At 45.9% G+C, this 23,709-nt stretch overlaps 1 protein-coding gene across 1 annotated transcript in view; it reads right to left on the bottom strand.

The window, feature by feature from the left end:
* Window positions 1-23,709, bottom strand: part of LOC135182197 (uncharacterized) — a 44,011-nt gene that overhangs the window by 16,452 nt on the left and 3,850 nt on the right. The window contains exons 2-7 of the mRNA XM_064156035.1: window positions 20,531-20,690; window positions 17,061-17,152; window positions 15,417-15,649; window positions 7,657-7,893; window positions 6,050-6,127; window positions 4,403-4,619 (exon numbers count right to left, since the gene is read on the bottom strand). Of these exons, the coding sequence (XP_064012105.1) occupies window positions 4,403-4,619; window positions 6,050-6,127; window positions 7,657-7,893; window positions 15,417-15,649; window positions 17,061-17,152; window positions 20,531-20,690 (1,017 nt within the window). The remainder of the gene's footprint in view (window positions 1-4,402; window positions 4,620-6,049; window positions 6,128-7,656; window positions 7,894-15,416; window positions 15,650-17,060; window positions 17,153-20,530; window positions 20,691-23,709) is intronic.

Here is a 23,709-nt window from a genome sequence, read left to right on the forward strand (position 1 = left end):
GCCTATGGCAGGGGGTTGGAACTGGATGATCCCTGAGGTCCCTTCCAACCTAAACCATTCTATGATTCCAGGAAAGCAAGGCAACACAATAGCTCCCCAGTGATGTTCCAAGAAAATGACAGGAGCGTGGCTTTTGGATGAAAAAGATCTTCTTGGTTTCCAGTGCCTCCAGGAGCCTGCCAGAGCGCACACCAGGAGGTGATGCTGCTCTGGGGTGCTGCCTATGCTGGGCCATGGGATCTAATGTCCTTTTTGGCCTCCAGCTATCACAGAATGTCAGGGCCTGGACAGGACCTTGAAAGATCACCTAGTGCAACTGCCCTGCCGGAGCAGGATCACCTACAGCAGATCACGCAGGAGTGTGCCATGCCCTCCTTGCTTTCCATAGCAAAGGGCAGGCTCAGGAAACAGTCACCTACAAAAAGGAGCTCACGTTCTGCCACAAAACAAGACCTCTTATTTTATCACAGGCTTTATGCTAAATGTGCTGAAAGAACCAGAGGAGGCAGACAGCCCCATTGCTCCTGCTAATCGTTATCAAGACACGCTAGGCGCAGGGAGCTGCTGCAATCTTTCTTATTCAATTTACAGACAAAACGGGTGCAAACGTGTTACTAATGGTAACAGAACGAGGCTCTTCACCTGCCCTCCAACTCTCACCCTATTTATGGCTTCATCTTATATGATAGTTCATAAAAACAAGACAAAAGGTGCCACACGTGAGTGTCTAGCCAAGCAGCAGGGAAGGCACGCTCACTTCAAACCAGAATCCTACACTTGACCTTAATCAATTCAGCTGATATCTCTGCACTCTGAGAAGGGGGGGGGGGGGGGTGGGGGGGTGGGAAACACAAACCACCTTCTCTCCACTGTACCCCCAAACCATCTGTTAAGAGTAATAAATAAACAATGGGAAGATAGTTTAAAATCTGTAGTTCCAACCAGAGATAAGAAACCTAATAGGTGACCACACTTCTACACATGCGATAGTGACAATGCCTCTCCTAGGTCCTCAGCTGAGTGTCATGATGCTTGTGAAGGCAGTTTTGTGCTGAGAGAGGCAGGAGCAGAGTCCAGTGGCTCCATGCTTGAAGGATATCAAGCTGCTAAATCTGCCCCAGGTGCCCTACTGTGTGAGGAATGCAGGATCACTCAACAGCCTGGTTGGAAAAGACCTTAAGATCATCGAGTCAAACCACAGTCTAACATCTCCCTGTACACAACTCTCAGACCTTGTACCTAAGCTCCTCACACAAATGGCTTCCACATCCCTCCAGGGATGGTGACCCCCACCACCACCCTGGGCAGCCCACTCCAGTTCTTGACAGGCCCCTCAGTAAATAAATGCTTCCCAATATTCAACCTAAACCTCACCCAGCACAACTCAAGGCCATCTCCTCCCATCCTACCCCTTGATACCAGGAAAAGAGTCAGGCTCCCACTCAGCTCCAAACATTCCCCTGGGAGATGCTGAGAGCCAGAAGGTCTCCAACCATCAAGCTCTCCCTCTCCAGGCAGTGGCAAACAACTGCCCCAACACAAGGGGCAAAGAGCACAAACTAGAACCACTAAAACCCTGGAGGTTCCATCTGAATGGGAGAAATGTCTTTGGTATGAGGGTGCTGGAGCACCAGAGCAGACCTCCCTAAGAGGCCATGGAATCTCCCTCCCCAGAGAGACTCCAAAACAACCTGGACACTGCAATTCCAGGAATGCCACCGTGGATTACCCCACCAGAGCTGGGGAGGCAGAGGTCACCATGGTGGGATTCTCCAACAGAAGGTGCTACTGGGGTGGCTCTACCTGGCAAGCACCTTTGGAGCACGCTGAGGTTAGCAGGACCCCCTCAGAGAGATGCTGATCCCACCTGCAGGAGAAATGCTTTCCAGGGGGCTAGGAGGCCCACAGGATCTTGGCCCCCAAAGCCCAGGACCACAGGTAGGGCTCCCCCTCTATGAGCTTCGTCGCTGGTCTCGGTATAAACAGAAGTAAAACATTGCATATAGACAGGAAGATCAGAAGTGACATTGTGGGGAAGGCATTTGCATAGCTTGCAGTGAAAATGCACATTCTAAAAATCCCATCAGACCAATTCTCCCCTTAAGGTGCAGGCAGTGATTCCCCCTGAAGACAGAGGGCTGTGTAGAGGAGGGTAACCCTCAGGATTTTTTGGTTGTGTTTCATCATTTTCAGTTCTTCTGTCAGGATCCATTAGCAACCGTTAAAAGAGCTATTCACACAGGATCTAAAAACAAAGACCCTGCAGCCAAGGGACATACACCCCGAGCTGTCTAACAAAGCTAAAACCGAGATCACAGAGGTTCTGATGTTTAAAAACTCATCATAAAATAATGGCACCATCCCAAAAGACAGTAAAAGGCTCCTTGGTATAAGAAGCAAAGTGAGTTTAAGAAAGCTAAGCTAAACATTTTGAAGCAGTATCATTATAAGGATGACTTGGGGCACTGTGCTTCCAACTTGGAGTGGGGGAAAGGAAAAAAAAAAAATCACAGCTTCTCTCTGGTGATTACAGAAGGAAAAATATGTATTAATGCTATGGTTGCTTCAATTTACTCATGTGAATATTTTGAGAGTAAAGCTGGCTGAACCTTTTTGTCAAACTGTATTTCCAACAGAGGATGTCACTTCTTTGAAGCCAAAATGTTTCATGGAAGCATATTGATTTCAACAAAAGTTTTCAAGCTAAAGCTTCTGAGGTCCAGGCTAGAGTCTCTTGTTACCTCTGGAGAGAAAGAGATTGAAAACCTGACCTTTTCAGATCCTTTCCAAAAAACGGGCATTTGGATATAATTCCCTTTCACAAAAGCATTACAAAGTTTGGATTTTGTTCCAACAAGGAATGACAATAAATCTGAAACCTCAAAAACCATCATGAGATGGAATAGATGTGCCCTGACCAGCTGCACTGGTCAAGTTGATAGAGAAATGTTTGACCTCGAAAGATAAAGATGTATCAAGACTGAGAAGAGAGATTTTCTTTACTGTAGACTGCAATAATATTTGCTATGCTTCATGACCTCTCCAGCTGCATTTTGTAACATCCCCACACGCCTCTTCCAGGCTTGCAGCCCACCAGTGAAGAAGCAGAGATGTAGGGCAGCCATTGAAAGATGGATAATCAAAATGCCCTGGAGATAAGTTAAGCTGGTTTTCAAACAGGCTGTTGTCATCCAAAGCCTCGTGGCTCTATCAAGTATCCCATTTCTATCTGAATAGGTCTGCTTGATATGCAGGATCTCACTGAAGAAATGTCCAAAGGGCAAATTAACTTGTAGGGCACAGCTACTTTGTGCCAAGACCAGGTGGCTTTGGTGCCTAAGAAAATGAAATGCTTCAGGGAAGGAGGACTGGATGACTCAAGAATTTGAAACAGGAGCTAGACACTTTCTATTCCTGGTCTTTATTTGGGATCAGACCAGCAAGGAAAGCTTTAGCCCACTGCACTGATAGCCAGTGTAAAGTGTCTTCTGCTTACTAGAGCTGGGATCCTACAGACTAGGGCTTCTTGTATAAGTCGTTCTCTGCAGGGGCTCAAGTTGGTATCAAAACCCGAACTGAACCATTCCTCCCTCATTCCTTAGGCAACTGATTGAGACTAGATGACAGGAATGCATCTGCAGGGGCTGGTTTTGCTGGAGAATATGGTTTCCAGTGGCCCAAGCCCTTTCTGAAGTCAGAGTGGAAACAAATACTGCTGACTTGAACCAAATGGTAATGTGAAAGTTTCCTGGGAAAACTTCATCTTTAGAGCTAATGAAGCACTGAACTTTGAAGGAGGCTCTGTTGGAATCTCACAAAAGGAACTGCAAAATGATGAACATTTCCTTTCTTTTCTCATTAAAATCACATTTTCAGGCTGTATTTTTTTTTCACCCCTCACAACTACAGTTTAGCTTGATTTTAGGGGAGGAAGCCAATTTTAGGTTATATTTCCTGGGTTTATTGCTGAAATAGAAGTGGCTCATAGAGGATTTTACCTCTTACTTACAGGCTGTACAAGTCTTGTTTGCAAGAGATGGTTCATCGTTATCCCCGTCAGTCGTGGCTCGCTGCTGTGTTTACTCTTGGCAAGGAATATTGTTTGGGTCACTTTACCTCTCTGGTTGAGTTTATATTGATAAATAACTCTGCAGACACTGTGATATGGAAGACTGCTTACCGAGGCAACGCTGACATCCAGCCTGGGCAGGAGAAGTTTTGAGCCCATGGCATATATTTTGTTGTTTGAAAATCCTCTGCTCTAACCCATTCCCCATCAGAGCTGGATGCAAGATAATTGCACTGAAGAGAAAGGATTGAGTTTGAACAAGGAAAGCAGCTTGTTACAGCACTCATCACCAGGTCACATAGAGCAGGACCTGCAGGTCAGTCCTGTGCTTACCTTTGAGGCTGAGCTCGCACACCACTGCTTCTGCCTTTGCAAGGACCAGATCCACAACAGCTACCTTAGCGCCGGCTTCTCCCAAAGCATGAGCAAAGGCTCTTCCGATTCCCTGCCCTGCGCCTGTGACGTAGGCCACCTTGTCATCCAAACGCAGCCGCTCGAGGATGTGGCGCCCCTTGTAACCCCAGAAGACATCATCCCTCATCACTTCCTTCTGAAACAGCAACATAGGCACATCACACCATGAGGTACAGAGCTCAGTAGGTGGCAGCTGTGAAGGACTCTGCCTGTGAGAGCGGGGTGGGAACACAGCCAAGGACCATTATTTAATACAAAAGTATGACTAATTCAAGTCCAAAAGCAGCCTTATCCTTACAGATATTAGCCTCAACAGGAGCATTAAGGAGCAAAACAACGGAGCAGAAGGGGTTTGGTTTGCAGACATGCACCAACCACTCCACTTACACGCAGTAGGATATGGCATTTCCTGACCCAGCTTCTCTCAGGAGACAGGTCAGGTGCAAGGTCTTTGAAGATGACAGAATAAGTCTTCCAATAATTTCAGCTTCAAGACCCAGCTCTGCCCTCAGGCTCAGCTGGCTTCAGGAAGCCATGGGGGCCAAGAACAAGTTTCCAAAGGCAGGATTTGGCTCAAGTGGAGTGCAATCAAAATATCTTTGCAAGGCTGGTGCGCAAATAAAGATATCAGCCAATAACTTAAACCAAGCTGTCATCTGATCAGCTGCCATACATCATTTCCCCCTGGCTGGAATCAGAGTGGAAAATACAAGATGTTTAAAATATTGAGTTTGAAATGCCAGGAATTACCAGTGTGGGTAGCTTTGGGAGCACTCAGAAACTGCAAAACAATCAGGCTGTTTGGGTCTGGATTTACCAAGTTAGGCCATTATGATTCCAGATGGAAATGTTAGTACAGCTGGATGATGCTCACCATATAAAATGGTGAAAGATAAAAGCAGGACAGGAAAAGACTGAGGTCATGAAAATACTCAGCTCAGAGACCATAGGAGGACAACATGCACTGCCTTTGGGCAAAAAAAAGAAAGAGCTGCTTCAGAAACATTGTACTGGATTACTATAACTAGACCCTGGCTGCCTCTTCACTCCTTTGCACATGAAGGACTGCAGAGCACTGTGAACACACCAGTGAGCACCACGACAGCCACTCCAGGAATTTATCATCCTAGCAATATAGATGATCCAAAAAGCTTTGCAAGGAATGGATATTAGGAAAGGATATTTAAATACTTAAATAGTGGTGAAGCATAGGTACAGGCTGCCCAGGGAGGTGACGGAGTCAATAAACATCTAGATGTGGCACTTTGAGACATAGTTTAGTGGCCATGGTAGTGTTAGGTACTGGACTTGATGGACTGAGAGGTCTTTTCCAACCAAAACAATTCTATGATTCTATGAATCAGGGTTTAATAGCTTTAATGTAACCTTGGAGTAGTGAGGCTGCTAAGTGCCCAGCCCTAAGCTGGTAAATCCCTATCGCATGGCACCACAGCAGGACCAAATAGGAGTTTGGACTCTTCCCACCAAACCCTTTCAAACTACATTTTCATTGTTCCCCACAGGATCAGTATTTCCTAGAAGTGCTCACAGAGGAGGAATACACACCTTGGATTCAATCACTGCATCTGGAGGCACAGGGCTCCTTCGAATGATGCTCAGTCCACTCTGCACAGGTAAAATTATCTGCAAATATAACACAGTTTTCAGCACCTTTATACATGGCTTTCTACCACTCACATTCCACTGAAATGAAGGCTAGTCCTCACTTCCTTCAGCCACACTCACCTTCCTCCTATTCTTTACCTGCAATTCCTTCCAACCCAAGTATGTCAGGCATTTGTATTGCTCACATTCTTCTCCCAGACTCACAACTTCCACAAATGCCAGGAAAAAGAATGCATTTTTTCCCTCTCTGTTTTCTAAACCAGTGCCAGCTGCTGGGGTTTCTGGGTTTCCACTGCCTGGCTGGTGCTCTCATGGGGATGTTCCAGCCCTATTCCTGGAGCTCAACAAACCATAATTTCAGTGTTCTTCAGCATTTGCTGGAATCTGTCCTGCACTCATAGATGAATGTCAGGGGATTTTGCCACCTACTTTCTCTGATACCATTACTGCACTTCAGTGTCATCTGCACTCGGTGTTGGAGGTTCAGCACCAACACCAAACTGTTAGAATGCTAGGTATGGGGGAGGAATGCTATGTAGATGCATTGAATGGCTGACAGCAAGACCCAGAACAAGGAAGAATTGGTTTTCCAGTGATTCTTAGAATCACAGATTTGTTTCAGTTAAAAAAAACAAAACAAACCCACACTTTGAGATTATTGAGTCCATGCATTACCTAACTCTATCAAGAAGAAGAATTGTTGTTCCTGCTACAAGAGCTGATAGTCATGTTGGCAACAGAATAAATGTAGAATCACAGGAAGCATCTCTAGAGGCTGTCTGACCTGAAGAGAGACAAGGACCTCAAGCCTATGCACACACACCGAGGCATAAGTTTCTCATCCTTGTGTGGAGCTGTGGAAGCTATGGCAGGGAAGAGTGAAGGAGGAGGCACCAGGGAAGGAGGTGACAGACTTCACCTGTCCCACCATGGAACCAGCCTTACAGTGCAGAAGGACAGGCAGGGATCCAACCACACTCAGGGGCTTTCCCCAGCCACAGCAACCCTTTTGCCAAGGCATTGCAGCCTGGCATGAGACCAAGCTTTGCAGGCTGGTCTGCTCTGGGGTAGCATCATTCACACCTGCTTTCAAGGCTCTGGAGGATGTGTGTGGTTTTTGCCTATACATTTTGCCTTTAAACACACAGCATATTGTTTATGCATACTATTGTTTCTTTCTTCTTTTTTTCTCCTCCTGCTGGAGAAGGACTTTGTTGACTTCTGTTACACTGGTGCTGCCCTTCAGCCTCCAGAGCCTTTGAAGCGAGGTGGTAGTTCCTTGGTTGTACTGTACAGCTGATTATTCACTCTAAAGTGCTTCACTTTTATCTTGCCTTTAACACTCTATATGATATAGAGAGAGTAGGGACCATTTCTGAATATAGAAGCTCATATGTAGAGCTCAAGTGAGGTAGATTATAATAAAATTTGAGTTCATTTTAGGTCCTCTGCATAATGGCACCAACAAAAGAAACATTTTAAAGAGTACTTTGCAAAATCCATAGATACAGTGCCAGGGGCACCTCAGCCAATTGCATTGCACTAACCTGCTCAACACGAGGATCTGAATTAATCACTCTATTTAATTTTCTGACAGCTAGTACATTTTCATCAGATATGTTCTCCAGGTAGACTTGTCCTTTCATGAGTGTATTCTCTACACAGATCAGTGCATCCATTCTCAGCAAGTGGTTCTCCATGACAAAGCTGTAGTAGTTAACAGCGTTCCTTTGATCAGCATCAATAAAGACTATATCAAAGTGCTCAGCCTCAGCATGTAATGCCTGGGAAAAAAAAAGTTAGGTGGGAGAAAACACTGATTATTTACCTGAAAATTTAAAATCTTGCCATTAAAACATCATTTGTATAAAACCCAAACCAGAGGGAACCCTCCTCTTTCAGGTAACATTGTTAGTGTTACTTCTGGAGGTCTTGGGAGTTTTTCGTGCACTGCAAACAATTCTTCAGCAACTCTGCTGCTCAAAACTCTGAACCTTACAAAGAAAATCAAGATATAAAAGAGGATGGCTCATCCCAGCTGGTGGTGTTGAGAGTCACAGCAGAAACATCTGCATATCTCGAGTCAAAGCGAATGGGTCCATCAAGGCGAGGCAGAGGACTGCCATCAAACCCCTCAGCTGAGGTGCTGTGGTAGGTTATCTCTTCTCAAAAGAGGAACTATCAACAAATTGAAGAGTGGCAATTATATCAGTCTGGGAAAAAGAGGCATAAGGCTGATCCTGGGAATTGCAAACCAGTGAGTCCCACTTCAGTAGCAGGAAAATGGTTGAAATCCCAATTAATAATAGAATTATAAAGCACATAAAAGAACAGGTCGTGATAGAGATAAAGCAGCACAGCTCCTGTGAAGGAAAATGATGTTTCTTTAATCTAAAAAACTGCTTTGGATGGCTCAGCAACAGAGAGGATAAAAGAGAACTGGCTGCTATCATCTAATTGGATTTTCAGAAACGTGGCACACCTTCCCTCCAAGCAGGCTGCTGATGATAATGTATAAAAGTGTTGATGGATGACCAGATGGGAGCCTTTACAGCCTTCTCCGGTGGCAGTTAATGCACTTGCTGCCCAAGAGGCTGCTACGGAATATTTCAGATTCCATCTGGGACTATTTAACTGCATCTGTGTGCATTGCAATGAAACAAGGGCTCATCCACCTATCTCAGCAAGCAGAAATGCTTTCAAGTCTTGGCATTTCAAGTGAAAAAGAGAAACAATTATGTTTTCCAGAACTCGCTGTTTCTACCACAACTTTTAGCAGTGCTCCTTGCGTCCAGATTTCCCTTTTGTGTTTGGAGACACTGTGCACAGTGAGTGATGAGCCATCCCCGGGGATGTACGAGGGAAAGCATCGATAACAAATGGCAACAGAATGTGAAAAACTGATTTGTTTTCAGGAGTGAAGTTGATGGCTCCCAAACAGAGATTTCAGGAGCCTTTCTGAAGCAGGGAGTCTGTCATTCAGAGGAAGTAAAAGTGGGGAAGGGTTCACCAGAACTCTGAACTGCCATGATGGTCAAACCAATGCCACTGTGAGCTTGTTAGTCGTTAAGAAATTAAACCTGAAAGCCTGGATCGCTACAAGTTCTTCACAGAGAGAGTGATTGGCATTGGAATGGGCTGCCCAGGGAGGTGGTGGAGGCACCGTCCCTGGAGGTGTTCAAGAAAAGACTGGCTGAGGCACTTAGTGCCATGGTCTAGTTAACTGGATAGGGCTGGGTGCTAGGTTGGACTGGATGATCTTGGAGGTCTCTTCCAACCTGGTTGATTCTATGATTTAACTGCAGTTGCTTGACAGCACAGAAGCTCTGCCAATAGCATTTACCAGTCCACATTTAGGACACCTTTTGATACTACACTACAATGGAAGAAGAGCTTATGGTCAAATATATTAACATAGCAGAAATTGGGACACCTGGTTTCACAGGATTCATCTTCTCATCTCATGATCAGTAAGAAAATTTTGCCCTAGTTCCCTCTTGGGCTGTACTGGGGGAAAACAGCAGAAACATTTTTGCTACTGTGGAAGAACATCTTAGATCATGTTGCAACTCAGCCAGTCTGCCCAAAGTAGATACTTCAGAAAGGGTCAGAAGATAAAAGCTGGGAGGAGTCCATCAAGAAGAGAGATTAGAGGTTTTATTCCCTAGAGAGAACAGGCAAAGCCAAATTCAAGTAATTATCATGACTTATCACTACTTTCTGACTTGTAACCTTCCTGGGTGGAGGAGGTGGGGGGCAGACATTGAGAAGCAGATGTGGCCATCTCTGAACATATGTTACTATTGCTCAGTGGTATGGCTCCCTAATGAAAAAGAATCTCACTTTTATGCATTGACTTCATTAGGTCCATATGGAGTTGTGCAGCTCTTTGGATATTAGCTGGACTTCTCATTTCACCCCTCTTTCTCTACTCTCTACCTGCTGACAGCTTATCCCCTTATCTATCTTCTGATACTGATAAACCACCTTTTAACTTCACAGCTGTCATCCCAGGAGGGTGCCTGTGTTGTATGTGTACCCAGCACACGCCTGTCTTGTCCTTGCACTGCCCGAATGTGCAAGGCCATCCTTTGGAAGGCATTTCTCCTCTGCCACTTCACCAGGTGCTCAACATCCAGCCACAAAGGTCACTTGAGCCCCTTTCATTTTTTATATATAGAAAGGCCTAGATCACTGCCTTAGAGTTCATACTGGGACCCTACCATCATTTGAGCTTCTCCTTTCCACACCTTTCAGATTTGTATTGAGTTTTTCATATTCACCTGGAAACAGCTGCAGGCCTGTAAGGGCAATCCATGAAATTCCTTGAAAGCAGCTTTGCCCTGGACCAAATTCTACACAAGAAGGTAACAGCCACAGGAACAGGGAAGTGCTTCATTTCCTGGAGCTCCTTGGTTAGCAGAGCGTGGGGGACCTGGACAGGCACTGTGTCAAAGCAGACAGGGTTTCCTCACCACCAGCACCTGCTGCTGAACCAGTACAGCCAGAGAGAAAAAAAGCTGCTCTGCTGTCAGCTCTGACTGTAATGCTAAGCACTGGATGTATCAGTGCAGTGATGGGGAGGAGAGCTCACTGCTGTCCCTCTCAAAATGGATGAGGAGGTTTAAGGGAAGGGATTGACCGCATTTTCTCTCTCAGGGCAGACTGAGCCTGGGACCTCACAGCACACTGGAGATGCCTTTGTCCTTTACTAGAAGAGAGGCAGAGCCCAAATATTTCCAACTGTGAGGAAAGCTGAGATCCGGAAGGAAATAATCTGCCTGCAAAATATCCTGCCGAAACTAATTGCCCGCATGTTTACAGTGCCATCCCTGCTCCTTGCTGCAGAGGCATCGTCGGTGGTAACAGATGGCAGCAAGAAGTGCCTTCCTTCAGAGCAAACTTGGCTAAAATTAATGCTTTTGCTTACAGTGAGATGTTAACTTCCTTTTGGATTAAAAAAGAGAAAAAAGAAACCTCCCCCTCTAGCCCTTCACTGCACAGAGGAAATGCACCAAGAGCAAGCATGAGAAAGGGCGCTGGTGGGTACAGTAAAAGATGAAGGAGGGGACACCCTGCATGAAAACATGAATGAATCTTCTGCCAAACCTCAGAGAAAGCCTGACTGGAGTCCTGAGCAGAGACAACACTCCCTCAAAATGCATACATAAACTCAATCAGAGAAAAGAAAGAGTGACTGCCCAGTCCCTTTGATACGGCTCATCCAGTCAGCATATTTGTAATAAAGACGCACTCAAAACTTATTACCTTCCCTATGCCTTGTTCTTGACCTAAATGTAATAGCAATCCATCCTTAGGGTACCAGAACACTTGAAAAAGTACAGCTTCCTTTTAAAACACCATTAGAATATTTTACTGTATGTGGACATACACTCTTGTCACTCCTAAATGCTATTCTATTGAGTACAGTTTATATTCACCGGCAAAACTAAATCTCTAGGGAAGCTAGAGAGGGAATGCAATTTCTAGTAATAACAGCTCACAACAGTGAATACTATCCACTTATCCCCACAATTTCCAGCTATTTTGGACTCCTTTCTGAATTAACCTTTCATATCAAAAGGAGCAATTCTGCACACTAGAGACTCCGACACAATTTCATGCATAATTTATTCACTCAGTTCAACATTAAACGCAGAGTCCTTGACTTTGTCAAGGTGGATTCTGTTGGCAGACTTCGCAAGCAGCAAAACAGGAGAAATGAGATCTGCAGCTCAACCTCTTCACCTATTCTGTCTGGTAAAAGGAGGGGGAAAAAAGGAAAAAGAAACCCCCGACATGCTTGCACAATGCCCTGCAATCAGCAGAATCTGATGCAAACACGGTGTTATTGCTTCACGTTGCACTTTCACTTTCCAAATGGAAGGAGCAAAATCATGGATGAGAATAATTTCCTGGTAGTTTGTATTCCCTCTGGAATCAATCCTGCATCTATTGTTCAATCAGAAGTCCACTGGGAATTAAGAGAAGCTCTTTGTGCAGGATCAGGCCTCTTGCTCACAGCTGATACATGGCAAGGCACATTATTCAGGCACAGTTGAGACTTGAGGAGCTTGTTGGGAAGGGGTTTTAACCATTGGCCCAGCAGACATTCAAGAGGTTGCCAACTCCTACTGAAACCTATATCAGAGACTGAATCCAAGGAATGACTTCAGTTCATATTCCAAAATATTATGTCAAAATTATTGAGATCATTTGCTAAGGTTTATGTGAGCTACCTGTTTTGGAGGGGAGCTAACCTAGCTTGGTGATGTCTGTCCCTCACACATGGAAAAAGTGGATTTCTTCCACCATGCCAAATGAACCCCACTGCGTACCTGAGCTCTGCAGCTCCTCTCTGGTATTTAACATCATTTGACAACTCAAATTCCCAGATTATTTTGCAGCTGGCCCTGATCTGGAACAAGAGACATGGAAACTGTCCAACCCCACCACCACTGTGATAATGCAAAGCAGCAGCAGGAAGCTTCAGAAAGCTTGGTCAAGGTGCCACTGTGGACCGAGTTGCTGCCTTTGTCACTCACAGCCTTGATGAGCTGCAGTGGTAGGTGGAAGAGCTAGAGGCATGTGAATTCTGCAAAGACCCCACTGTTTGAGCTGCACTAGCACAGGCTTGTCACATCCTTGTGGCAACTGCTCCAGCTTCTGGTATCTTTCCTTATAAAGTGCATTGCCAGCAGATGCAGGTGAGAACTGGACATATCCTGCAACACTTGGATGGTACCATCTGCACAAGGCTAGGATGTACCTCTTGGGTGGACTAGTTGGACACCAGAAGTATCACACACACACACACACAGAGTATCATCAGGGTTGGAAGAGACCTCACAGATCATCAAGTCCAACCAAGTAGGAGTACATCAAATACCTTCTGGCAGTTTGGACTTTCTGAATTGGACTTCATGCAGCAGAAAAGGACTTCCCTGCCTGGCAGTGTTACTTAACATAGCATGCAAGGGGTTTGTGCTTTGAAAGAGCACGCAGTGAGGCAGAGCTGCTCCCAGGAGCTCGCACTCCTACAGGAATCTGAGAAGCAGCAGATAAGCAGAAATCCTGACCTGCTGCACTCAGCTTAGGAGCAACTTGCAGCCATAATTACCACAGGAAGAAAGCTGCCAGTGGACATCTCCAGCAAGCAAGTGGTGGGTGACCATCTCTGTCCTGCAATTTCTCTAGAGAGACAACAATGAGACCTAGGGCTGCAAATACCTCAAGTTGTGCCAGGGTATGTATAGGCTGGATATTAGGAGGAATTTCTTCACAGAGAGGGTGATTTCCCATTGGAATGGGCTGCCCAGGGAGGTGGTGGAGGCACCGTCCCTGGAGGTCTTCAAGAAAAGCCTGGATGAGGCACTTAGTGCCATGGTCTAGTTGACTGGATAGGGCCGGGGGATAGGTTGGACTGGATGATCTTGGAGGTCTCTTCCAACCTGGTTGATTCTATGATTCTACCATAGACAATGAGACAATCTTTGCCACAGCTTGTTCCAACACTCCTGAATCTCACCATGCCTTTCAACAACCATTAGCAAGCTCTGCTCTAGACCAGCCTCTGCAGATGATGAAGGACAGAAATACTGTTGTTCTCCACCTCCTCCACGAAGCTGAGGTGTGCCATCCCTGACCCCTGTCCCACCTGTTACTGGTTAGTCCTACTGGTTAGCCCTGCCTTTCAACATGTCCACATAGCAGTGCAGGAATCCTGCCTGGTCTCCAAGCTAAAATGATCTTTCCTAGGAAGCAGAAAGCAGCACACCATTGACAGCCTGAGCCTCTTCCGTGCATCCAGGTGTGCTCCCACATAGCTGCCCTACTCCAAGCAGACAAACTTCAACAAATCCAAAATACAAAGGTATCAGAGAAGCTACCAAGTGTATTGCTTTGTCATTTACAGCCATTGTGAATTAAGACCTGTAGGGGAATTCTGATTTTCCTGACACCAATGAGAAAATACTTGCCAGATTGAGCAACAAAACTTCAGAGCCCAGTGTAGAAAATTTGCAGATCCCAGTGCCTGGATCTCTCCTGCCAAACACAAGCATCTTTGTTCCCATCAACTCCAAGACTATTTGAAGCTCCAAGTACCTGCAGAACCGGAGCCAGAATGTGTCTTCAGGTTGCAATCAGAGGACACGGAATCAATTGCAACATTCTGTTTTGAGGATTGAATTTCCACGTTTCTTGCCCCTTTCTTTAATCTCTACACAGCATGTGCTCTGCCTGCCTCTAGATATTGTAATTCAGTCACAGTAAGTCAGTTGCACAGAATGGGCACTAGAGAGCAACAGCAATTCAATTAATTTCACACGCACTGCGGGGAGCTGGGAGTTTAAATGCTGCACATTGCAGGTGATCTGTAACATTTCGTTTGTTCATAGACTTGGCAAAGCTCTTTTGTTTCTTTCATATCAAGCTTGCAGGTCATGAAAGCCAGAGGTCAGAAAGCTCCTGGCCATTTCATTTGAGAAATGAATATGGTGCCTGTTAACGCAGATAAAGTCACAATCAAGCCCACACTGACATATCCAGGTCGAAAATGGAGTCGGATCAAACTGGTTTGTATTAGTGAAAATTAAGGCTACATATTTCATGAAATTGCTATGGGCATCACCTGTTCACATGCTGGACCTGCAGCAACATCCTGGAGATCCATACACTGGAATCAAACATAAGAGTCCTCTAGCTGTGAGCAGTCGAGAGCTTTTCTCTCTTGTTTGGGACAAAGTCACTGATCAGAATGAATTAAACAGATAATCATTTGCTGTCTGAACTTTATCACTCTGCTCTGGAGGTAGGAAGCTTGGGGTCTGATTGTCCGAAGTGTTTTCAGTGAGGGAAAGTAGTGAGATGTTGCAGTTAAACTACAGACTTTTGGGGGACATCTCTAATTCTTGTGAAGATCGAGAGGAAGCTGCTCTCAAGACCTGGCACAGCAGGGCACAGATACACTCTTACAGCTTGCTGCATTGGGAATTAGAGACCCTGAAACAAAGTCCACCTCCATCAAGTCAAACTCTGCCATGGAAGCCTGTTGGGCTACATTTAGAGCTTGTGATTCCTCTCATCAGAAAGCTGTGGTATCTCAGTTAAGAGGGAAAACACTATGCTGTGACAGAGCCATCCCATTATTCATCATCATGGACAATAAGGAACCCCAGCGCAAGAGGGTGTTCACATATTTGCAGCCAAACTAGGGTCCAGCAGCCAGCACTTCCTGGGCAGGAAAGAGAACTCTTTGATCTGCTCTGCACAAGAGCTCCCAAACTCCCTTTCCAACAGACTTTACCTCCAAAGTGTCTTGCATTGGTCCCACTCTCATGGTTATCTTTTTACCATCGGAAGAATAATCAAATGCTTCTTGGCTGTTCACTCCCAGATAGGGCGCTTCTGCACATGCAAAGATTTTGCCATCATCTGGCAACTCTTCTGCAATAGCAAGGATACTGTAACCTTTAAGCTTGCCAATTAATAATATCTTCCTGGCTCTGAGCACATGAACAAGCATCCTAAAAATTTGGCCTGTTGAAAAGACAAGAATAAACCAAGTTAAAATTAAAACCATAGGAAAGGCTGTACCTTGTTGAAGAGGAAAATTAGATGTGGCTTTGAAGTGATCATTAAAAAGAAAGAAATTTGCTATTAACACACTTTCAAATAGGGGTTTCACCACAGAACCTGCCCAAATTTCATCTAAAATGCAGCTCAAAGACAACAGAAGAGAGGGACTGGGTTTAAAACGTGGCACCTTCATCATCAATGCTGCTATTGTTCAAGTGCTTGTTAAACAGTGCCTGAAATATTGCATATTTTAACATTCTCTCCATGTGAAAATGGCTTTAAGATGTCTCCATATTCTTTCTGGAACCCAGCTTAAAAAAAGGAAAGCACTACATTACCTTGCATTTGCTCTTAGAGTCATTATCCCTAGACAGCACCATCATTTAAGGAATTTATCATCAGTGGTGTCCTTCGAACAATGTATTAGTGTAATACATTATAAGAGTACTTCAGCACCATGATGTATTGCTCAGAAGATGGGAACATCTGGGAAGAATGAATCTGGGAATAGATTTAGTGTAATAGGATTTATATGGGGATACAAGCCTGGGTATTGCTACTTGAGAAGTGCGTGGCCACAGGCCACCTCCACTGCGAAAACAGTTTCACCACCCTCACTGGAAAGAACTTCCAGGCAACCAGCAATGGAACAAGGGGACGCAGTCTCAAGTTGTGCCAGGCTGGATGCTAGGAGGAAGTTGTTGCCAGAGTGATTGGCATTGGAATGGGCTGCCCAGGGAGGTGGTGGAGTCACTGTCCCTGGAGGTATCCAAGACAAGACTGGATGAGGCACTTAGTGCCATGGTCTGGTTGACTGGACAAGGCTGGGTGCTAGGTTGGACTGGATGAGGTTGGAGGTCTCTTCCAAGCTGGTTGATACTATGATAAACCTCTATCAGACACCACCAAACAGAATTTTTCTCTTCCTCACATAGTCCCTCTAGTGAGGACAATGATCTTTCTGCTGCTGCCACTATGGGATGGGGGTGGCACTGTGAATTGAAGTACCCTCAAGTGTGCACAGCCACATTTGTGTAGGCACAAGGGCAGAGGAGGTAGGGGATAGGGAAGATTCACCCAAAAAGAAGACTAAAACCTGCAGGAACTTCTTAGCTTTCTTTTTAAGTGATTTTGCACATTTTCTGAGCATTTCCAAGTCTTTGAGTGACCTGGTCTAGTAGAAGATATCCCTGCCCATGGCAAGGAGATTTGAACTAGATTAATTTAAGGCCCTTTTCCAACCCAGACCATTCCACGATTCAATGATTCATCCTTCCACCACTCAAGACAGAGCAGAAGATGATGAACTTTACATCAAACAAATTCTACACCATTCCAGTGCTATTTTTATCCATTGGGTTGACCAACTTGCCATTCAAAGAGCCAGAGGCACGTTCTCCCTGCAGCCTAACTCTGGTTTCAGCTCCTCCAGCATCACCTGGGCCACGCTGAGGTGAAGTTTTTCTGGGGAAAAAAATAAATCAATCTCAACATCTATGGTAACAAAAAGTCTGAGCATCCTACATAAAAAACAGCAACCTGGAAAAGGTCCACCTGTGCATGAGCCTGAAACATTCATCAAGAAACATTTCAAATATCCCTAAATTAGAGCCCTAGGAGGTCTTGGCTTGGCTGCTGTCTTGGTGCTAGCAGCCACTGCAGCCATTCCAGCCACAGGAGCTTGGGAAGAAATGGTTGTGGGACCAAACAAAGGCTCCACTATTCTGTGGTTAGGTGATTCCATGATTCTATGATTCTGTGATTCTCTGATCATAGAATCATAGAATCAACCAGGTTGGAAGAGACCTCCAAGATCATTCAGGCCAACCTAACAACCAGCCCTGTCCAATTAACCAGACATTGGCACTAAGTGCCTCGTCCAGGCTTTTCTTGAACACCTCCGGGGACAGCGACTCTACCACCTCCTTGGGCAGCCCATTCCAATGCCAACCAATCTCTCTGTGAGGAACTTCCTCCTAACATCCAGCCTAGACCTCCCTCAGCACAACTTGAGACCTCCCCTCGTTCTGTTGCTGGTTGCCTGGGAGAAGAGAACAACCCCACCTGGCTACAACCTCCCTTCAGGTAGCTGTAGACAGCAATGAGGTCTGCCCTGAGCCTCCTCTTCTGCAGGCTGCACACCCTCAGCTCCCTCAGCCTCTCCTCACAGGGCTGTGCTCCAGGCCCCTCACCACTGTATGTTCCCCACTGTCCAAAACCAAATCTTTCCTATTTTCAACTGGTCCCAGACAGGTACTATCTATCTGCTGGTTTGGAGTAAATGGCTCCAGTTACCCTGGCCAGCTTTTGTTCAGCTCTAGAGTAGGATTTATTTCATGTAAAAAAATAAAATCTTTGCAGAATAGGGCTGAAGATGCAAAGTCTAAACCTTCTGGCAAGGCAGGAAAAAGATGCTTTTCCTCACAAAGTGCTGTAAGAAGCAGGATCTCTCCAGATGCTGTTTTGCAGAAGCCAGGGCAGTGAATAATCTCTCTGGATAAAGCGAGATGCTACCTATCAGAAAGGGAAGGGAGTAGATGACTGGAAGAAGTCCATAGCCTCCAGGCAGATTAGATTAACCTCTCTGAAGAAAGTAATCAGCAGGAGTGGCTGGTGATACTACACTACTACATTTGATACTACACTTGATCTTAGCCAAAAGGCCGACAAGCGATGGAATGGGCTGCCCAGGGAGGTAGTGGAGGCACCATCCCTGGAGGTGTTCAAGAAAAGAGTGGATGAAGCACTTGGTGCCATGGTCTAGTCAACTGGATAGAGTTGGGTGCTAGGTTGGACTGGATGAGTTTGGAGGCCTCTTCCAGCCTGGTTGATTCTATGATACCTCTGCAGGCCACAATTTAGAACCATTTCAGCTCTTTCTTCTCTTTCCTTTTTCCTTCTCCACCGCCCCCCCCCCCCCCCTTCATCTCCCCCTTCCACCTCCTCAGTAAAATGAGAGAGAATTCATAACCCGTGTCAGCCACACTCAGATAATCCAAGACTTAAAGAGTAGAACATTTCATATAACCTCTTCTCTGCCCCTCACAAATGCTTTAACAACTTTAATAAGATAATGTATAGCTATTATCGTGCAGCAAGCGTAAGTCAAACAACTATCAGCTATTATTTCAGCAACAGAACGAAGGCTCAGCGTTCCCGTAATCCACAGCCTGGAACAGTTTACACATTGTCAATTTTCAACAGAACTGGCTTTTTCCACACATCAAAAAGTAGGCTGATAGATGGGAATTGTTTAACAGACCCCACATGGCTGGGTAATAGAAGTGTAGCTGAAGAAAGAAAGAAAGGGGGGGAAAAAGAAAGAATAATGAGGGTATCAGTTGGACTTCTGAATTAATGATACCTTAAATTAGTTTAATTAATTAGTTTAGTTACCAAAGTAATTTAGTTAGCAGATTAATTAATGTTTGTTGAGTGCTTGGAGATAAAAGCTGCATAAAAAAGGCTGTTATTAAAAGGTGGGTCCAGAGGGGTGGGTTTGCCTCCCTCTTTATTTATCCCAGCACTGGCTTGGCGCAGGGGCTCATTCTCTGAGCTGTTCAGCCAGCGCCATGTGGAGGCTGCCTTGATGGTTGCCACACAGCGTAGCCCAAGACAGACGTTGCCATCATCAATAGTCAGCTGGTACAATGTCTGGAGTACAGTTCTGGAGCCCCCAGCACAAGGAGGACATTGAACTGCTGGAGCGAGTCCAGAGGAGGGACACAAAGATGCTCAGAGGGCTAGAGCAGCTCTTCTGTGAGGACAGGCTACAAGAATTGGGGCTCTTCAAGTCTCTGGAGAAGAGAAGGCTTTGAGGAGACCCTGTAGTAGCCTTCTGGTCTCTGAAAGGGGCTTACAATAGGACTGGGGAGGGACAATTTACAAGGTTTTCTAATGACAGAACAAGAAGTAATAGGCTTTAAGTGGCAGAGGGAAGATTTATACCAGATGTTAGGAAAGACTTCTTTACATTGAGGGTGGTGAAACACTGGAACAGGCTGCCCAGGGAGGCTGTGGATGCTCTCTCCCTGAAGGCGTTCAAGGCCAAGTTGGATGAGACCTTGAGCAAACTGTTCTAGCAAGAGGTATCCCTGCCTATGGTGGAGGGTTGGAACTGGATGATCTTTGAGGTCACTTCCAACCTAAACCATTCTATGATTCTATGATCTTTCAAGATTTAGCGTTAGGACATCATTTTTCTCACCTCTTCTCCTCAAGGCCATTGGTACACACAGACACATGTGTCAGTGCACACTTTGGGCACTGCTAACTCTCATGCTACTGGAGGGAGTCCAGCAGGGAGCCATGAGGATGGTTAGGGGACTTGAGCATCTCCCCTATAAGGAGTGACTGTGAAACCCGTGGCTATTTAGGCTGGAGAAGACTGAGAGGGGACCTCATCAATGCCTACAAATCTCTGAGGGGTGGGTGTCAAGTGGCTGGGGCCAATCTCTTTTTGGTGGTGCAATAATAAGCCAAGCAGCAATGGGTACGAACTGCAGCATAGAAGATTTCACCTCAACATGAAGAGAAACTTCTTTACAGTGAGGGTGACAGACTACAGGAGCAGACTGCCCAGAGAGGTTGTGGAGTCTCCTTCTCTGGAGACTTTCAAAACCTGCCTGGATGTGTTCTGTGTGAACTACCCCAGGGGATCCTGCCTTGGCAAGGGAGTTGGACTTACTAGCCTCTGGAGGTCTCTTCCATACTCTAATGTTCTGTCTTTCTTCTTCTTTCCACTGCCCTCACCTTTATGGCAGATTTCAAACAAAAAAAGCTAAGAGCACATTCATACAAGCACAGAAAAAGCAACACAAGGTTACAAAGTATTGTCCATACCTCTTTGAAGTTGCCATTGCATCCAGGTAAGGGTCTAGCCCAAGAGCAACATCAAGAGCTTTTTGTAAGTAATTCTTGAGCTGTTCAGGAACACGAGAGTCATTGAGGGCTATTTCTTTGGCTTTGAGAAGGTTCTCAGCAATGAGCCCAGCTGGGCTTTCTGAAATGGAAAATAAAAGAAAGAACAATGATTCTGTAACTGCTCAAATCCTCCTCAGATCAATTTAGACTGCAAAAAGAAGTGCTTTGCTTTTTTCTTTTCTTTCTTTTTTCTTTTCTTCCATACAAAATAGAGGGTTTTGAAGAACTGTGGCATCCTGGGGTCCATTAAGAAGAGTGTGACCAGTAGGTTGAGGGAGGTTCTCCTTCCTTTCTATACTACTCCAGTGAGGCCAACTCTGGGGTGCTGTGTCCAGTTCTGAGCCCCCAGTTAAAAAGAGACAAGAATTTATTGAAGACAGTTCAGCAGAGGTTATGAAGATGCTGAGGGGACTGGAGTATCTCTGAGAGGAGGACAGGCTGAGAGACCTGGAGTTGCTTAGCCAGGGGAAGAGCAGGGAACACCTGGGAAAGAACAACCCCAGGTGCCAGTATAGGCTGGGGACTGACCTGTTGGAAGGCAGTAAAGGGGAAAAGGATCTGGAGGTCCTCGTTGATGGGAGGTTGACCATGAGCCAACAATGTGCTCTTATGACCAGGAGGACCAATGTCATTCTGGGGTGTACTAGAAGGGCTGGGGCTAGTAGGTAAACAAAGGTTCTCCTGCCCCTCTACTCTGCCCTGGTGAGGCCACATCTGGAGTACTGTCTCCAGTTCTGGGCCCCCTAGCTCAAGAGGGACACAGAACTGCTTGAGAGAGTCCAAGTCAGAGCCACAAAGATTAAGGAAATGGAACATCTCTTGGAGGAGAGACTAAGGAGCTGGGGCTCTGTAGCTTGGAGAAGAGACTGTGAGGTGACCTCATCAGTGTTTATAGATATGTGAAGGTGAGCGCCAGGAGGCTGGAGCCAGAGCCAGGCTCTGCTCAGTGATGCCCAATGACAAGACAAGGGGCAGTGGGTGAAAGCTGAGGCATAGGAAGTTTCACTTAAACACAAAGTTTAAGTCACCCTCACATCTGTGAGGGTGACTGACCACTGGAACAGGCTGCCCAGGGGGTTATGGAGTCTTCCCCCTCTGAAGACATTCAAAGCCATCCTGGATGTGTTCCTCTGTGATCTGCTCTAGGTGACCCTGCTCTGGCGGGGGGGTTGGAGTGGATGAGCTTTGGAGGTCCCTTCCAGCACCTGGCATTCTGTGATTCTGTGTTTCAGACAGAGAGGACCTTCTCAATGGTGATCAATAGCTAAACACCTACAAATAACTGAGATTCAAGAGGATAGGGTCAGACTCTTTTCAGTGGTGCCCAGCAAAAGGACAAGGGGCAATGGGCACAAAACAACCCAGGAGCTTCCACAGAAACATAAGGAAATAAATCTTCATTATGAGGGTGCTGAGAGTGCAACCTCCTAACCCTTCTTCTGCCCTCAGCCTGCCACAACAGCTCGTGGTGGTGGTGCACCATTCTGAGCCTTCTGTTTCTCAGATCACAAACTCTAACTGTGCCTGAACCTATCAGCACCACAAGACACATCTCCCAGCATCTTTTCACAAGCTGGACCTTTCCTAAAGTTGTACAGGGAAACAGTTATGTGCAAAGTCAGTGTTTCAAAGGCTGTGGAAGCATCTTCAGGGTTATGATCATCCTTCACTGGAGGCAAAAGCCATTCTGCCCATAGACACCAGAAAACCTGTATGGCAGCAAAGCAGTGTTGGAGCTCAATGAACTCTGTCTCCCCACAGAGCAAGACAGAGAAACGCCCCCACCCCTCAAGTGTAGGAGCATGTGCTGGGTTATGAAAGCACAGGTTTCAGAGGCAGGGCAATCAGGCTGTGAGTAAAACTGGGGTGGAGCAGATTGCCCCCGGCAGGATTTTACTCCCTGTGACAGAGAAGCTGCAGACAACTAAGTGAAGCAGGTGAACAGAAGACATGCTTCTCCTAGGGGACAGGTTTGCATCAGCCCAGCAGCTGTGGGGCAAAGCCCTGCTGTCCATGTGGACCTGCTATTGCTACAGGCATCGTGCCCCCATCCCAGGGTGGATTTCTGGCGAGGTTTTGGATACCATAGAAAATATCCAGCCAACCCCTGGCACATCAGCAGAGCTTCAGTATAAAGCCACTGCAGACACCAGAGTAATCACCTCATATAGCTAATTCCCCACAGCCCACTGTTCAGAAAGACTGTACGAAGGCAGGATGCGACAACATGTTTTAGGAGTAGCTTTCAGCCAGAAGATCATTAAAGCATCAGACTACAAACTGGAGATACAGGAGTAGGTGTGTGTCTTCTCTGTTCTCCCCTTCTTTCCAATCTGCTTACAGTGCCACCTTGGACATGTTCCTCAAACACTGGGTCTTACCCAGTGTGTCCTAATCCTGATGTCAACTTCTAGCCAAGTGGGAGCATGTCAGGAGGGTCTTTGGTTTTTTAATTTCTCATCTGCCTGAGCACTTTAAGGAATAAATCTGATGGCTACAAGGAGCAAATACATATCCTCAAGTCTTCTCACTGTGGATGTGACCATTCTGAGCATCTTTTCCTGCAGCTTCCCCAGCACACTGAGATGAATGTAGGTGCAGCAGATGATCCCATGACTAAAAGTGCACCAGAGCTTCTAGTTCACAGAATCAGTCAGGGTGGGAAGGGACCACAAGAATCATCTAGTTCCAACCCCCCTGCTATGGGCAGGGACACCCTGCCCTAGACCAGGCTGGCCAGAGCCTCATCCAGCCTGGCCTTAAACACCTCCAGGGATGGGGCCTCTACTACCTCCCTGGGCAACCCATTCCAGGCTCTCACCACTCTCATGCTGAAGATCTTCCTCCTCATGTCCAGTCTGAATCTCCCCACCTCCAGCTTTGCTTTTCTAGTTCTGAGGTCCACTCCTTCCTCTAGTACCAAAGGACATTCTGTGAACAACTCCATGTCCTTGGGAACTAAGAAAAGTCTAAACCTCCACAAAGGCTACTCAAAATAGCATTTCTTAGTTTCCTGTAGCTACTAAGATGATAACCACAGTTTTCTGAGACAACTTTACTGATTTTCATTATTCAAATTACAAAACACTATGAAAGTA

Source organism: Pogoniulus pusillus, chromosome 16, assembly GCF_015220805.1.
Source record: "Pogoniulus pusillus isolate bPogPus1 chromosome 16, bPogPus1.pri, whole genome shotgun sequence".
Classification (NCBI taxonomy): domain Eukaryota; kingdom Metazoa; phylum Chordata; class Aves; order Piciformes; family Lybiidae; genus Pogoniulus; species Pogoniulus pusillus.